Source organism: Ascaphus truei, chromosome 17 (genome assembly GCF_040206685.1).
Source record: "Ascaphus truei isolate aAscTru1 chromosome 17, aAscTru1.hap1, whole genome shotgun sequence".
In the NCBI taxonomy this organism is placed as follows: Eukaryota; Metazoa; Chordata; class Amphibia; order Anura; family Ascaphidae; genus Ascaphus; species Ascaphus truei.
The window spans coordinates 24,286,425-24,302,988 of record NC_134499.1 but is presented as its reverse complement, the minus strand read 5'-3'; the positions used below and the strand labels follow the sequence as shown (position 1 = coordinate 24,302,988).

Below are 16,564 nucleotides of genomic sequence, written 5' to 3'. Positions count from 1 at the left end.
TTCTGTGCAGTAATGCACTGATCGGCACTATTGTAGTTTCAGTAATAACCCCTTATGTATCAAACATTACAAGCAACTGCTTTGCGGACACTAAAACTCACACTTAGCATCTCGTAATATGGATTAACAAGGGCTCTTTGAATTGACTAAGTGCCATTCACATTTAATGAGCAATTTCTGTAATGCTTATATGACGGGTTTCTTGTGCAGTATAAGTATTACGTTGTGTATGGCAGTTATTGTCTTTCGCGGATCAATGAAATGTTGAAGTTTGAGTTGGGTTTAATCTCAATGCAATAACACACGTTGAGAATGATGGGGCTTATTGTAAATCAGCGATGGGGAATTTCATCCAGATACGGCCAGATCAGCCGCATCAGTGGATATACAGTACAGTAAGCCTCTAACACAGCTGTGTCCTGGAACCGTGTCACTCACTATCCAATGATTCCAATAGTGATCTACTGTATACGGAATGAGCAGTTTGTGAACTTAAGGCCTCAAACAAGGTGGCGCTGAGCAGGCAAGCTCATGCTGGCCGCAATGAAACACATTGCGGCAATGTGTGCGGCCAGCGTGAGCAAGCGCCTGCGCCTGCTCGCCCTCATTGGGCGAACCGCTCACGTGGCGCGCGAGCGAGAGACAAATTCAATGTTGCTTGCTTCGGCCAGCAGCTAAGCGCCGAGCATGCGCAGGCACTCGGTCACGCTGGCCGCACACATTGCTGCAATGTGTTTCATCGCGGCCAGCGCGAGCGTGAGCGCCAGCTCAGCGCCCCCCTGGCCGCAGCCTAAGGCTTCGATTTATACCAGCTCCAGCTGGTAGTGCGCACGTTCTCGTGACATCATCAATGCGATCCAGTCGAGCGACATGTACACTGCAGGCAGGAGGCAGTCGGAGGAGACAGGGAGGCATGGCGGAGGCGTGGCTGTGAGCGGTTCGCCCTCATTGGCTGAACCTCTCACTTGACGCGGCCGTCGCCTGAAAAAAAAAAATGTTCTCTTGTCTGTCGCCCTGGAGTTCCTGTCTGCGCGCGCGTCACGCTGGGTATGTACACTTTCATTGCATTGTTGCAATTTGATTTTGAGCAGCGCACCGCCAGCCGCTTTCGATATAATCACGGCCTAACTCAGTGGTCCCGCTCTCCAATATAGAGCACCGGGAATCATACATTCCACTTTCCAAGGGATTAGGACAAAAGTAGTTTTGACATTAAAATGCTAATCTCTGAAGTTTTTGGGAGTCACATATTAAGGCACAAGTCTGCAAAAAAAATCTGAAGGGATAGGGAAACAGATCCCAAATGTGTGTTTGTGGAGCTATTTTAAGTTTAAGTTAAGTGCTTATTGGCCAAACGGTGACGCGCGCGGCTAGGAGGCATAGCCATGATGTCACATTGGTAGGCCGCACTATGATTGGCTCACAGTGTCACGTGGCACAGCAGCCGCTCAAAAATACAAATTTCTTTGTATTTCCACACAGCCGCCGCGCCAATGCTGTCTGCCATGCGCGCGCGCGTCGGCACTGGATACACTGTCATAGGGAGACAGGTATTTATCATTGCCTCGCACGCGTGCCGGTTCTTAGTATAATACAAACCTAAGAGAGGGCGCAGATTGCAGGTTGATAGCAAATCTGTTTGGAAGAACGAGGTCTGATACACTGCACAAGTGAAAGGGAGAGCAGATTTATTTAATGAGAACAGGCCATGGTGCACGGCTTATGCCAACACTTTACAAGAAGGCGTATGCAAGCGTGCTGCCAACGAGGAGCAGCAGTTTGATGTTTAATATGGCAAATCCGGCTTTCATTTCATTGTAGTGCCACGCCAGAAGGTTAACCCCGTCACTGCCAGAGGAGTGGAAAGTCTGGTAGTGAAAGGGTTTATTCATTCATATCTCAAAATACTTTCACTTCACAAACTGGAAATTCATCAGATATCAAAATATGCCAGGCCATCTTGTTTTTAATTTAATTGATTAAGTTGGATGTCTATTGCATTTCATGTAGCACAATCCTGATAGGTCTGCTATCTGCACTGTGGTCTCTCTGTGCATACACATGTTTATTAAAGATTGGGCTATTAACTGCATTTCCAAGTCTTTCATGTGCTCAAAAGTCAGAACACGAGAGTGGAATTTCTAGATTGACCCTAAACCTATATGTTTGTTTGGTGCCCCTTCCATGAAAATCATGTTAGGTTAAAAAGGTGTTCCATTGATCTAGAGCCATATTGGACCCATTTCTTAATCTCTAAACACATGAACATAATATGAAGTGTAATGTATCATATTGATCCAATAGTTCTATACCAGCTACTTTTTTAATGATCTTTTTTTACATTCAACATAATATTAATGGACACATCATTTGTAAGTATTTCGTGTTAAAATACTGCTCTAAATGCATTTTAACAATATGGTTTTAAACGTGGAATGTTCCTAAGTAAATAATAAATGCTTCACTCAAGATTCAGGCAGTTACAAAAAATCTGGATTATGCTAATGTTTGAAAATTACCAAATCTGGCTATCATTTAGAATTTTTTTAACTTTAATTTGTAGCAATTTGGCATGGAAAGATTATTACTTTAATTGCCAATAAAAGCTGTACTTTTAACATAAGTGTACGACAGGCCCTAGGGTATGGCTCTATTATCTTTTCTTTTTCTTTTTTTTTCTTTTTGTCATTATAAGATATTCTACATGAATGTTGAAAAACTTACAAAGGAAATATCAGAGGCACAAACTTAGATGCAATATAATCAAAGTTAGAAAGATGAAACAAAAAGGGCAGCTAGGTATGATTTGAGCACAATATGAGTTAAGGTTTCCTCCTACAGGCAATGTTTAGAATTTCATCTTCCACCGTAGAAAATGTAAGAATGCTAAACTGAGATTTCAGAGATGGTTCAAAGCAACTAATCAGCGAGTTAAAATATATTTTATTGTCGATGTCTAGGGGATAACTTGGCCCTACATTATTCTTCCATCCATACACAGTTTCATGCACTGTCCCACCCTACACCTTCTTTCATAGAACCCTTACCACTTAGATCGCGAGCTCTTCGGGACAGGATCTCGGTTTATGCCATGGAATATTTTACTGGCTGCTCTTATCCACATTGTTTGTACTTTGTTTTCTCTGTTGGTGCTATATAAATACAATTATATACATATAAAGCTTTCCTTTTATTTCTCGATATCTGTTACCCGCGTGTGTTGAAAACACACAATCATTTTGCAATGCCCTCCTGCATTTCTTCATGCAGGTTGCACCGATGGGTGCTCCGGCTCCTTGTTTTAGAGTTGCTGGAACTTTCAAGGTCTGCCTGGAAAGTTTGAGGTAATTGTAGCAGGTCTTTGCATCCTTCTGAGGGATTTCCAGCCGAAGGATTGGATATGACAAAGAGGATACACTACAGTGGATAGGCTATGGGCCCTGGGAAGACTTGCAGATTTCAGTGAGGTTTGTGGAGGTTCCCAAGGCCAATTAAACTGAGTTTATAGGGGTCCGTGCTCATTTGCATGTCATTACCCAGAATCCCTGGCTGTGTGGAAACATTCTTTGCTAAGCGGTAATGGGGAAAGACAGGGTTGACGACATGTCTGAGACATGCAAATGTTCCCACAAGTGGTATTTTTATTTGCTATTATTATTATTATTATTCAGATATCCTAACCAAGAGTGGTCATTGTTTTCCATCAGCATCTAAGAAAACAGAGAGTGTCATATTCCTGAAACAGGCCTTTTCTGATCAGCTATCATGTTTAGTGTCCCACTGAATCAGCTAAAGAGAATTTATAAGACATGAAAGAGTTACATTGTTGCAAGCATTTCAAGCTCATGTATCGTTCCTCTAACAAAACAGGGGAACAAATACACAACGACTTCACTTTTCAGTCTTGATATGAATCTATATAAATATTGCTACAGTACACATAAACTTCTCTTATATTCACACCAGCTCCGGATCCATCTACGACTGACGTTGTGCCCATTGTTAATATGTATTGTGCTCCAATGTGTTCCATATTTACTCCCAGAAGTTTACCTTTGAATAACATAAAATGAGTGCCACGATGGGGCGCTAAGATGTTTCACGGTGTGCCAAAATGTGTTCCCCATACTTCTACGGTATGCCTATGCCTGCAATGTGATTCCTATGCTTGTAATGCATTTACCCTGCCTGTGCTATATTCCCTATACCAGTAATGTATTCCCTATGGGCACAATGCATTCCTATGTGCCCCCAGTGTGTATCTGGAGTCCCCATGTTAGAAATAGGAATGGGCATGTCACTTTGGCCTTTCGGGATGTTTTGAAAACCTTTTCACACTTAGGAACCTGGGCGGGTGTGAAAGCCTCTGTGTTCCCCAAACTGCATCCTGCTAATTAGGACAGGGTATAACTGCCTTTTGTTCCAGGGCCTATCAGTCTCTGCTCCCTGAGTTCATGTAAATCAGCCCTGTATGAGTGGGATACCTGCGTACATACAGCCTGGGTAAAGCCTTTGTGTTTCCCCGCCTGGACGTGAGCCTGCAAGCCGGTTTCAAAACTGTGCTTAATCGTGCAAAAGAAAACCTTTTTGTTCCAGTACTAAGAGGACTCCAGGAGGTAAGCTAGCTATGACAGCACCGGGTACCAGGGACGCCGACAGGGGGGGACAGAAGGGACAGGTGTTTCGGGCCCGCTGGCTGTGGGGGCCCGGCTGGCCGGCGTGGAAAGTCAGGCCGAACTCTGGCCAGGCCCGGCTTCCCGGTCTTCTCGCGGCCGGTCCCCGGCTCTCTCCTCAGGAGTGTAGTCTGCGTGACTCTATCCCTCTGTCCCACGCCGACAGGTCTCTCTGACGTCAAGGCGCCGGAAGTAGGCTTTGCTCTGCTCCCGGCGCGTGACTTCCTGAGAGTGAGGGCTGTCGGAAGCTCGGCGTGGGACAGAGGGATCGAGGCATGCAGGCTGCTGCTGAGGGGAGAGCCGGGGCCTGGCCAGCGGTCGGGTCCAACTTACAGCGCCCGCTGTCGGACCTCCACATCCACTGGACCCGGCCTGACCATCCACAAGGTAAGTATTTTTTTATTTGGATTGGGAGAGTGGGGGGGTCTTTTTAATATGTATTGGGAGGTGGGGGTCTTTTTAATATTTATTGGGGATGGGGATCCTTTTTAATATGTATTTGGGGTGGGGGTCTTTTTTTATATGTTTTGAAGGCTGGGGTCTTTTTTTATATGTATTGGGGCGTCTTTTTAATATGTATTGGGGAGGTGGGGGTCTTTTTAATGTGTATTGAAGGCTGGGGGTCTTTTTTTATATGTATTGGGGCGTCTTTTTAATATGTATTGGGGAGGTGGGGGTCTTTTTAATGTGTATTGGGAGATGGGGGCCTTTTAATGTGTATTGGGAGGTGGGGGCCTTTTTTAATATGCATTGGGGGGTGGGAGTGTATTTGTTAATATGTGGTGGGTGTATTTTTTAATATGGTGTGGGGTGTTTTTTTTATATAGGGTGGGGGTGTATTTTTTATATGTATAGGGGGTGGGGTGTATTTTTAATATGTATTGGGGGTGGGGTTATATGGATTTAGGTGGGTGAGTTTTTTGGTATGTATTTTGTGGGGGGGGGGGGTGATTACCGCAATACTGCCAAGGGGGGAGAGCGGATTTAACTCTAGTCCTGGGCCCCGGGCAATCTGTCGGCGGCCCTGCCTGGTCCCTAGTGAGATTAGGGGTTTCCTGTTGCCCCTGAGTCCGGTACTGTATCACTGTGCCTGTATGTTATGGCTAATTTCAAACTCTGGTTTGTTAAACCTCTGTGTTCTGTCTGGCGATTCAAAGACACTCGGTCGTCCGATCACCCCCGATCGTGACACATTTACATAAAACTCAAATTGCTTTGGTTAGGGACCCATATGAAACTGTAGAGAGTGTGTCAGTCTCATTCTAAAGCTGTAAAGTAAAACTTATGAAACAGGCCATAGAAAATCAAAACTTTATTTTTCTTCAATATTTCTCCATAATAGAAAACAACTGTAGGATATCACTATGCTGTGTGAAATTAAAAGGAAAAGTAAAGACAGACTTTACCCATCTTGGTGTTGCTATAAAAGCACCAATATGAATTACATATCTCTCATTAAGAGGCATATTCATTAAACAGCAATAGAAGCCCCCAGAAGGAGTTTCTTTGCAATAGTGCCCCGATCGACACTCACAGTTTAATCAATAATCCCCTGGGGGTTATTCAATATCGGCCAAGTCCCCATTTAAGTCAGCGGTACACCTATGAATTTAACCGTGGTTGAATAAAGCAGAGATTCCAGTGCCCTTGTCTGCATTCCCCAATACAAGGCTAGGGAAAGTGTTTACTGAAAATATACATCATACTGTTTGCAAACAGTTCTCTGGAGACAAAACCGTGCAAACAGTGGTTTACTTCTGACTGCAAACAATGTGATTGTGTGTTCATTTTGCTGTAATTCTTGCATTAGCTAATTACATGCCTTCAAAGAGTACAGGGGAGCAATTAATTCCATTTCCACAAGGTAATTTATACTGTGTATTGTTTCAAGTATATAATACTACAATATTAATTCTTTTTGTGTTAATGAGGACAGCTGGTAAAACAGCCACGTTGCCGTTTATTTCCCCATGCAGCTCACTTTCTTTTCTCTGTGATTAACAGTCTTCCATGCTACTTCCTACCAAAGGCTCTGGCCTCCTTCGATGACTAAATTGTGGCCTGTCATGTAATCCGACGCTTCCGATGCCATGAACACCACGGCAGCCTGCAGATCAGTTACTTGAGCCAGTCTCCCAGCAGGGATATCATCCAACCAGCGCTGAACGAGAGGCTTTAAAACGTCTGAATGGATCAGTGGTGTATCTACGATGCCCCTGAAAAAATAAAAATAAACAAATAACAAAACTATGACTGTCTCTGTTGCACCAAGCACAAGAATAGGTCGGATGTTTAGGGCTACAGGGAGAAGATGATGTCATTGGGGCATGTTCTGGCGTTATTGTTCTGTTGGGTAGCATCTGCGTTAAATGCAATAAATTCATTTAAGTTGTATACATTTGGTCCTTTAAAACAGTAGTTCTTCCCCCAGGCCTTTCGGTTCCTTTTTTATTTATGTAGTGGGAATCAGGGGGTTCCCGAAGCAGAACGGTGTGAATTTCAGCTCTGTGGACCCCCTGACTCCTGAAATACATACCGGGAACGCTAGCACCAGTACTTCCTGGTTGTTTAAATCCCCAGCGTCACGTGGACCAATAAGAAGATGCAACAGATGGTGTAACTTTTGGCACGAGATTTAAAGCGACAATTGGTTTCCCCTATAGGGGACAGTTCCGGCGCTACGTTTACAGGTATATATCTTGGTAACCAGGAGGTTTCTTAAATGAAGGCATTGCTTCTACGGGGAGACCTCCTGCTTCTGGGTTAAAAAGAAATGTGGTAACAAAGTGATGCTATTGTACAGTGAAAGTCAATGAAATCTTCTATATAACTATAAAAACTGATGTCACGTTTATTATTTGACTGAATCTGGCCCTTTAGGAGCACTGATAAAAACCCTAACCCTCTCTAATAGCGTGTCTGAGATTAGAAGCATTGTAAGTAACCCCAACCCTCTCTAATAGCGTGTCTGAGATTAGAAGCATTGTACTGTAAGTAACCCCAACCTTCTCTAATAGCACTTCTGAGATCAGATGCATTGTAAGGAACCCCAACCCTCTCTTGTAGCATGTCCGAGATCAGATGCATTGTAAATTCTTCTGCATTTTGTCCAATTTTCAAATTACCTAAAAATTGCAGGGAACCTTTTCGGGAGTCCCGGGAAACCCTGGTTTAAAAACACTGCTATACACAGTAGCCAGGACATACACAAAACACTGCAGATATAATCAGTTTTAAGATGATCACTGTCATAGTGAACTGTAATCCATTGCTTTGCAATGTGTTGCAAGTGCCTGCAGCAGTGAAAATTAAAACAATGATTTCCCATTAAAATGTACAAACAGGATTTACATCCCATTTTATTACATTTTTATTAATGAGAACAGACCACAATAAACTGTAACACTTCAATTTTGCCAGCTTTTATGAATGTAACCGACACTGATGAGAAGCAGCCCTCTGCAGCAGCATATTGATGTTTTCTGCAATGTATCATTTCTCCAGCTCCCCCCGAACAAATATATTTACATACAGTCACTATGCCTAATAAGAAATTACATTTAACTTCTCAGGAATGACAGTAACTAAAAACCCAACCGCCAATTCGACTTCATTAGTGTGGCAGGAATGTATTCCAAATGTTAATAAAAATTCCAACATGCTGATAAATTAGCGCTTCTAAGGAGCATGTGACACCCTTGGTTAACATATTCAACCTCAATTATATTTCCCTTCAGCACCCTGTTATCTGGAACCTTTGCTGGCAATCAGAGGTGCTGTTTTTCCGCGGCCAATTTTCTAGATAATGTAGCTTATCAACACTGTGGGTAAACTTGCCAATGAAATCAGACTGCACTGAACCACACACGCGCTAATTGCATCCCCTTTTTTATGCATATTTACAGACTGTCACTTCAAAGAAATCAGTGGCCCATTGAGGCACCCAGTTAGCTGGAAGAACTGACGCTTGCAAATGAAAATTAGCAAACAAACTGGTGATAAATATGAAATGAGCATGTATTTAATTTTTTTTTTTTAAACGTACCCCCCCCTCCGCCTCCTCCCCCCTGGAACATCACCTTCATTCTAATTTAGATTATCAAGGGTATTGTGGATTTACATACTGTAGCAGTTTTGCTCTCAAATGAAACAGTAGTGTTGGAAATAATTTGTTTCTGTGGACTATGAAGCTGACCATTCATTGAATTCACCAAGTTACAAACACTATTCATTTTACAGATTGACTTGGCTATTTGCACTGAAGCTTACTGCTCCAGCATGTTCTTGGATGTAAAGGATTTCAATACAATTCAATTCAAATACATGGCATTTGTGCAGAAATGTATTAGTTAAAAAAAAGGTTTGGGTTAAATGCATTCCCGGTTCCTTTAGTGGGAGGTTGGTACATAACTTAACGGACCCCTATTCAATATGGAGACATCTTTGCCACACTGGAGAAGCGTTCAGCTTCATTCAAATAAATGGGACTAAAGTCTTCTCCAGCATGGGGAATGAGGCTGCACAGCATATTATTTTTAGAGTTTATTTAAGTTTTTTTGTTAGAGGGGGAGGAGGGAAAAACAGAAAATGAAAGAGAGAGGTGGGGGTGGGGGGGTCATTCAATATTTTTCAAAGTAGTTGTACAGTTTTTGAAAGAAAGGGTTTCCGCAGTTTGATTGTGCATGTTAATTGTTTGTCGTTTTTTCCATCCTGGAATGGGGGTGTATAGAATTTGAATGTGGGAATATTTTTGTGTGGTTAGGGAACCTAGTCAGACAGGTCAATCACTGTGTGACTGAGCTTTGTGGGGGCTACTGCCCCCCAGTATTCACAGGAGATATAATGAGGCATGTATGATCACTTGCTCTACCAAAGCTCTAAAATACATCACCAGTATTTGTCGGCCTTTACCAGGCCCATGGCACCATGCTGGGAGCATCTCCCCTCCCCCCCCCCCCGTGAAAAAAGTGAAGGGGACTTACCTTAAAGTGTCCCTCTGCTGCATCATGTGACGTAATGTTGCTATGGCAACGCGTCGTCATAGGATATCACAGCGTCATTTGACGGCGGTTACCATGGCAACACGACGCTACAGGAGGTGGCCCGCTCCAGAAACGGTAAGACTCCTTCTCAATGATAGAAAGAAAACCACACACACCTCCTCGGTGAGAAGCGGTCCCTCCTCTCGGCGCCGGGATCCAACTTCCGCCCGAATGGAGGCGGGAGCTGGAGGAGGGAGAGCTCTGCGCTGCCCCCTCCGGTTGGGTGGGAGTTGGCTCCCCGTGCCGACAGAAGGAGGAGGGAGCGGAGGAAACGCATGTCCCCCTATGGCGCAGGGTCCAATGTCCCCCTATGGCGTGTCCCCCTATGGCGCGGCTGCCTTGCCCCAATTTGAGCTTTCTAAATAATCCATCATTTTCATTTTATAGCCCCAAATGTTGGGTTTGGTTTCCTTCATGATAAGAACTGCCACTGCAATGTCATGTGACCCCTAAAATCTGTCAAACGCCGTAACGACCAATACAACTGATCACAGACCCACTTTGCATTCTCAGTTATGAAGGGGTTACAAGAAGTTACACTTTGGACACTCGTTTAGTTTTTATATAGTTGTACTTTTAGTTTGGAAAACTGCCATTGTGCCTCTTTGTAGGCAACATTAATTTAAATCATATCCAGATTACTTGAAGCAAGTGCCAACGTGCTAATGCTAGTGTATTGACCCTCTGTGTTACTGCTAACAACCTATTAGTGATGTCTGCTCCATGCCACCTTTTAATAAAACATGCATTTCTCAGAGCAAATAAGTAACTTACACATGATTTTAGTCATGGATAAAACAGTAGTTGGACACTTGTCTGTCCATTAACTACAAATACAAAATATTTTAACCCCCCGGCACCTCAGTTTCATCCCTTTAATATACAACAATATTTGTTTTTCTTCCGTAGTGCTGTACAGCGTACGGCGTGCTGTAGGAATCATTTTGCAGGCACAGCAAGTCCCTGCCCCGTGGAGTTAACACTCTAAATGTGGTGCTTTCGTCACAGGGAGATTGAGTGACTTGCCCAAGGTGACAAGGAGAGCCGACGCTGGGATTCACCCACTTCAAAGGCTGTGACATTACCACTAAGCAACCCCCCCATCCCTGTCCCCGCTGCTCCAGAGGTCTGTATTATCTTGTAAAGCATTCCACATTGAAAGGCTTAATTGGAGAATTCTGAATGACGCAGGTCAGCCAATCACAATATAGATAGGTTACATAGTAAAAATAAGGTAGAAATGATGCAGGCGCGCCAGCTATACCACAATCTTCCGTTTCTACTTTGGTTCATAAACAGGACTGGATAGCAACACTGAAAGTGTCATCAAATTAATTGTTTGAATCTAAATCTTGTATTTACACTAGAATACAAGTACTCGCAGGAATGCCTCTTACATACGCAATCCTCTCCCTTAAACTACGTTTCCTATTAGCCCATAAACATCTCAGGTTTATTGCTCCCTGTAATTATCCTGGTGAGTTATCAATAAAATGAAGTTATGTACCATGTTAAGCAGTCAGCTTTGGGAGGAATTTCAGATGAGTCACTGGACATTGTTATAACGTACACAAAATACATTTTGAGAAACATTTCACACGATTATAAGGAGGTGTTATCTTTACTTGAGCGAGCAAAAACAACACTAAAAGTTTGCTTGAATTCAATGTATCTTCTGCTGCTGAGCCAATAAAACAAACTAGTGAAGCAAACATGACACCATGCACAATTCCTGTGCATTTGCACTTTTATTCACAGAGTAGGCTATGCAAGGTGGGTTAGGCCGCGGTTATAGTGGCCGCTGGCGCCGCGAACAAAAGTCCACAACTCTATGAGGCAGGCCATAGAGCGCGCGACCAAGCGCGTGATTCTCAGCCAGACATTTTCATTTTGTCTTTGCACGACGGATGGGTCACGTGCGCCTTCAGTCAATGAGGGCCAACTGCTCATGTGACGTCATGGCCACGCCTCCCTGTCGCCTAGAACCTCAGTGCAGGTTTCACGCGAGCGGCAGGCGCGCGTGGCGTCACTATAATCGAGGCCTTAGGCAGCAGTATAAAGGTGAATGGGTTTCTAAGGTGCCTTACAGCTTAACACCACTTAGTTAATATGGACCAGAATATGTTAGAGAGTCTTTGTGGTAGCATAAGGAAGCCAAAAGTGAGCACGTTTGCAATAGTCAAACCAAAATCCTTTGTGTTTGCAGTGTTTAATGCTGTGGTATTAAGCTCCTGGTGCTGTATGTAGAACGTGGTATGAAGGGATTGCCATATCCTGAGTATTTATACTTTGTGCTAGCCTATATCTTGCACTTACGGTGAAATACAGTTGACTCTCACCCCTCTGCCAATCCATTCTGTTCCCAGAGTCTGAGTTAATTTCACCACACCAGCTTTTGAGGTATTGTATGCCAACTGCTTCTGTGGATGAGGAACTAAAAGAAAGAAATGAGAGTTGGAATTAGAAACCATTTGGAAGAAAAAGTACAATCTTCCACTGTGCCAAAAGAGAAAGCTGTTTAACCATTGCAGTTAAGTGGGCTCATCGATAATAACTTTATTTCATATAGCACATTTCTCCCACGCGTGTCACAATGACAGTATAGTACAGGGAGAGCAAACTTTTGCTGCTGCGCCCCCCCTGTCTTCCTTGTCCCCCCACTTTGTATCCACGTCAAATGACGCTGCGGGGTTATGTGATGCCACTGCATCCGCCGCACCCTCCCCCCCCAAAAAAATCTCCTGTTCCCCTGGTATAGTACACAGTCCCTGCCCAGATGAATTTGCAATCTATGATTTTGGTGCCTGAGGCACAGGGGGAGATAAAGTGACTTGTCCAAGGTCACAAGGAGCCGACACCGAGAATTGAACCAGTTTCCCCTGATAGTGTTAAGTGTTATTGTTTACAGAGTCAGAGCCTTTGCTCACTGGGCCGCTCCTGCAGCCTGGTGCTACTATTATCCAAAATCTTCTGACAGCTCAAAGAAATAAGTAAAGCTATAGGCTGGGATTCTATTTGGAAGAGATGGTTATGACAGCAGTAACTGAACTATCATTGGGGAAGCCTCCATCTAGCAGTAGACTGAACAGGGCTGGAGATGGTAATGTGAAAATATACAGTACGTTTAACAATACTGACCATTATTGCTTCTTTCTTAAAAGTGCACATACTGTACATATTTAAGCTTGAAAGGCATTGGGATCAATTCTATATACTCTGAAGCAGACTTTCAGTCCGTTTCAGAATAAAAGGACCATTAACTTTAAGGGGATTTCATCTTAAAACCGCCGTAACGGCAGCTCTGGAGTGTATAGAATTGACCCCATTGTAAACGTTAGAAGCATTTTAGAAGAAAAAAATGAAACATCAAGTTAACCCAAACTGTTTATTCTCCTAACACCATCCAATAAGAAAAAAAAGGATACGTACTGTAGATACTTTTCTTTGCATTTATCAGTACTCTGTGTCAGGATCACATAGAACCATTTAAACTGAACAGTGATCTAAGAGGAGAATTATACACAGACAGATGTATCCACAAAGACCTAACAAGTCACCCGGGCAAGCTGCGGTCTCGCGACTGCGGGGGCCCCAGCGCTAGAGGACTAACCCTGCGGGGGGTCCAATCTGGACGTATGGATGCCACGCAGAGTGACCGCAACAGACAATGTCATTGGAGCCGCAGATTTTTGCTTTTTCGGCTGCGGAGACAACAAGTCGCGCTACATCTGGGCAGCGTTGAGGTGCACACTTTCTCACCCCATTAATTAGGCCAGGGGTTAGCAAACCCCCCCCCCTTCCCGCACGGCTCTGGTGTCAAATGACCCTGTGGCGTCATTTGACACCGGTTGCCATAGAGACATGTCTGTGGAACCAAGATAAGTAAAAAGTTACAGAGGCCTCGTGCGATCCCCAGCATTTATTTTAAATGCCTTCGGGGAAGCGTAGGGCCTCAGTAACAGCCACGCCCCCCCCCCCCCCTCTCGAAAATCTCACGCCCCCCACTTTGCGCACCCCTACATTAGACTGTGAAGCTGTCTTCCAGAGATCCCTGCTTGAATGAAGTTCCATGTCTCCAGCCCGTGGAAGACATTTTCACGGAATATTGGGGCCTTTGACTTGGAAAAATCATGTGAATGTGCGCAAGTGAAACAGCCTGGGATAAAAACTTGAAGTGAAATAGAACAAAACACACCAGCGTCGCTGAAAAAAGCAGACGTGTCTTGGGCATCAGCTTTCATTTAAGAAATCATCTTGCATTTCAATTATACATTAAGCAAACTCGTTGGCATGGTTGCTTGTTAACAAAGCAAAAAAATGTGGAATCATTCCGTTTGTTGCCCAATTCATTTTCTGAACTTAAAGCTTTTAACATCACTCAGGCAATGGTGGTTCCATGTAATAACAAGGGAGGGAGAGGGGGCAGGAAGAGGGGACAGGGAGAGGGGGCTAGGGGGTATGATACTTTTTATTGGACCAACAAGTAGTTGTATTGTATGTCTTTATTTATATAGCGCCATAAATGTACATAGCGCTTCACAGTAGTAATACATATCATATAAATAACAAATAATATAAATAACAGATCATGGGAATAAGTGCTTCAGACATACTGTAAAAGTAACATTAAGGAAGGAGTCCCTGCTCCGAGGAGCTTACAATCTAATTGTTGATATGTTACAAGCTTTTGAACCTCTCAAGGTCGAAGTAACCCCATGAAGGTCCCAAAGCTTGTAACAGATCAACTACTTGTTGGTCCAATAAAAGGTATCATACCTGCTCCCTCTCGCTCCTTTGTTACTACAATATCACTCAGACGCATTCTTCTCGATGTCTTCCGTTTGCGAAGCAATGCGCTGCAGACGCCTCTGGCAGTGAAGCGTTTCGGATGAAGGACGCTTGTCCCTGACTGGGCTTTAAAGCAAGCCACGTTTTGCAGAACGCTACCTTCACAGAATTCCTTCATCCAGCTTTCCACGCAGCAGTGCACAGCTAAACATACACATTTACACCGCAGACACACGCTCCCTTTGCAGCTTTTCAGCAGGCTTGTTTAGTATTTTCACGGGGCTCGTTTCAGCCCTCACAGAAGTTGTTATTCTGAAAGATGGTTTAAAGTCTGAGAAATAAGCCTCCGGTGGCCCATGCTGTTCCTATGAAAGGACTCACGACCAAGTGAAAGGTTGTTACAGGAATTTGAATAGGAAATCTTACTTGATGATGTTCTGTACAAAGATTAATCTGGGATAGCACAGCTTGCAGGAAATACAGTGAGGAATTAGGATTTGATTAGACAACCAACATATCGAGACACTGATTTACCAACAATCAGCTGTTTTCTGCTGGGTCCTCATAGGTGCAGTTGTATAACATCACATATTCTATGTACGCACTGACAACAAACATGGGGAGATATGTGATTTTAAAAGCTCATTTTTCTAATGTCACTTTTATGTCTGAAGCACTTATTCCCACTTTGTGTTATTTGTATTATTTGTTATTTCTATTATTATGTCACGTGTATTACTGCTATGAAGCATGATGTACATTAATGCGCTAAATACATACAGATATACAGTACATACTGTAATTGAATGTATGAAGAACTCTTGTGTTGATTCATTAAGGTTTGGGGTTCTCAACTCCAGTCCTCAAGAACCCCCAAAAGGTGAGCTTTTAAGGATACTCCTGCTTCAGCACAGGTGGCTCAATCAGTGCGTCATTGAGCCACTGATTAAGCCACCTGTGCTGAAGCAGGGATATCCTGAAAACCTGACCTGTTGGGGGGGGGGAGGGGTGCTCGAGGACTGGAGTTGAGCACCCCTGCATAAAGGGGCATCAGACTTATGACAAATACACTCTACTCCAGGAACAATGTGGCCACACATACGTTGAACTGTTTTTGGGCTAAATAGTCTATTCTTCATAACAATGAACTTCCCATTGGTTCCGTTTTGTAGCTTAGAACTGTAGCTGTGCTTTATCTAAAGAAAGCTGGATCCGTCCTGCATTAAACGCTTACACCAGATACATCCATGTGCTTTAAAAAGACTCCTATGCATATTGTGCATAATCGTTCAATGGAAAAATAATCAATAAAACAGTGTATTCCCTAAATGACTCAACTGTTACATTTACAAGTGAAAGTTGTGTCAATGAAGTCATGCAATACTTCTGTGAAACGGTGTGTTTAGGAAAAGAGGCTTCGCATGCTACACTCAAAGATACATTTCAAGTTCATGGATGTTTGGTAGCTGTCTGGTAACCTTTAGCACTTTTCCTCCTGCACTTGTAGCAGACTCCACGGCACCATCTACTCACTTAATCACCTCAGGCCCTGTCCACGTGGGGCTGTCCTGACAGATGCAGAAATGAAGTTACACATTTTGCCCGGTCACAATGCAATTATAACATATTTTGGGGGGTACGCACGGGAACTAAGTGATGGCATTAAAAATCAATTATTTGAACAAGAAACTCAATACAAGGATTAGGACATTATTAGGAATACAGCTTAAGTACTATGTGGAAGTGGATAAGTACCTTTCCTGTCACATTTCCTTGCTTAAAGATGGAATATTTGTTGTACTTTGGATATTAAGTATATCATCTGAATTCAGTTGTTGCCACTTTTTTCACTACACAAACACCACTGAATTAATATTTTTTTATATTGTAATGTGTCTCATTCTGCTTGTGGAAATATCAGGCAATTGAAAGTACACATGCTTACATTATACATATACTGTACATTATATACACACGCACGCACGCACAATGTATTTTGTTACCAGCATATTGTTAAAGTTCATGTTAATCTATTTAACCTAAAAATACATTTCAAATTTT

The 16,564-nt window shown here is 43.2% G+C and overlaps 1 protein-coding gene across 3 annotated transcripts in view; it reads right to left on the bottom strand.

Moving 5' to 3' along the window:
* Positions 1-5,968: 5,968 nt before the first annotated feature.
* Positions 5,969-16,564, bottom strand: part of LOC142468140 (uncharacterized) — a 36,382-nt gene continuing 25,786 nt past the window's right edge. For all 3 annotated transcript variants that reach the window (XM_075574306.1, XM_075574304.1, XM_075574305.1), the window contains exons 10-11: positions 12,032-12,149; positions 5,969-6,889 (exon numbers count right to left, since the gene is read on the bottom strand). In XM_075574306.1, coding sequence (XP_075430421.1) covers positions 6,694-6,889; positions 12,032-12,149 — 314 coding nt within the window. In that variant the 3' untranslated portion in view covers positions 5,969-6,693. The remainder of the gene's footprint in view (positions 6,890-12,031; positions 12,150-16,564) is intronic.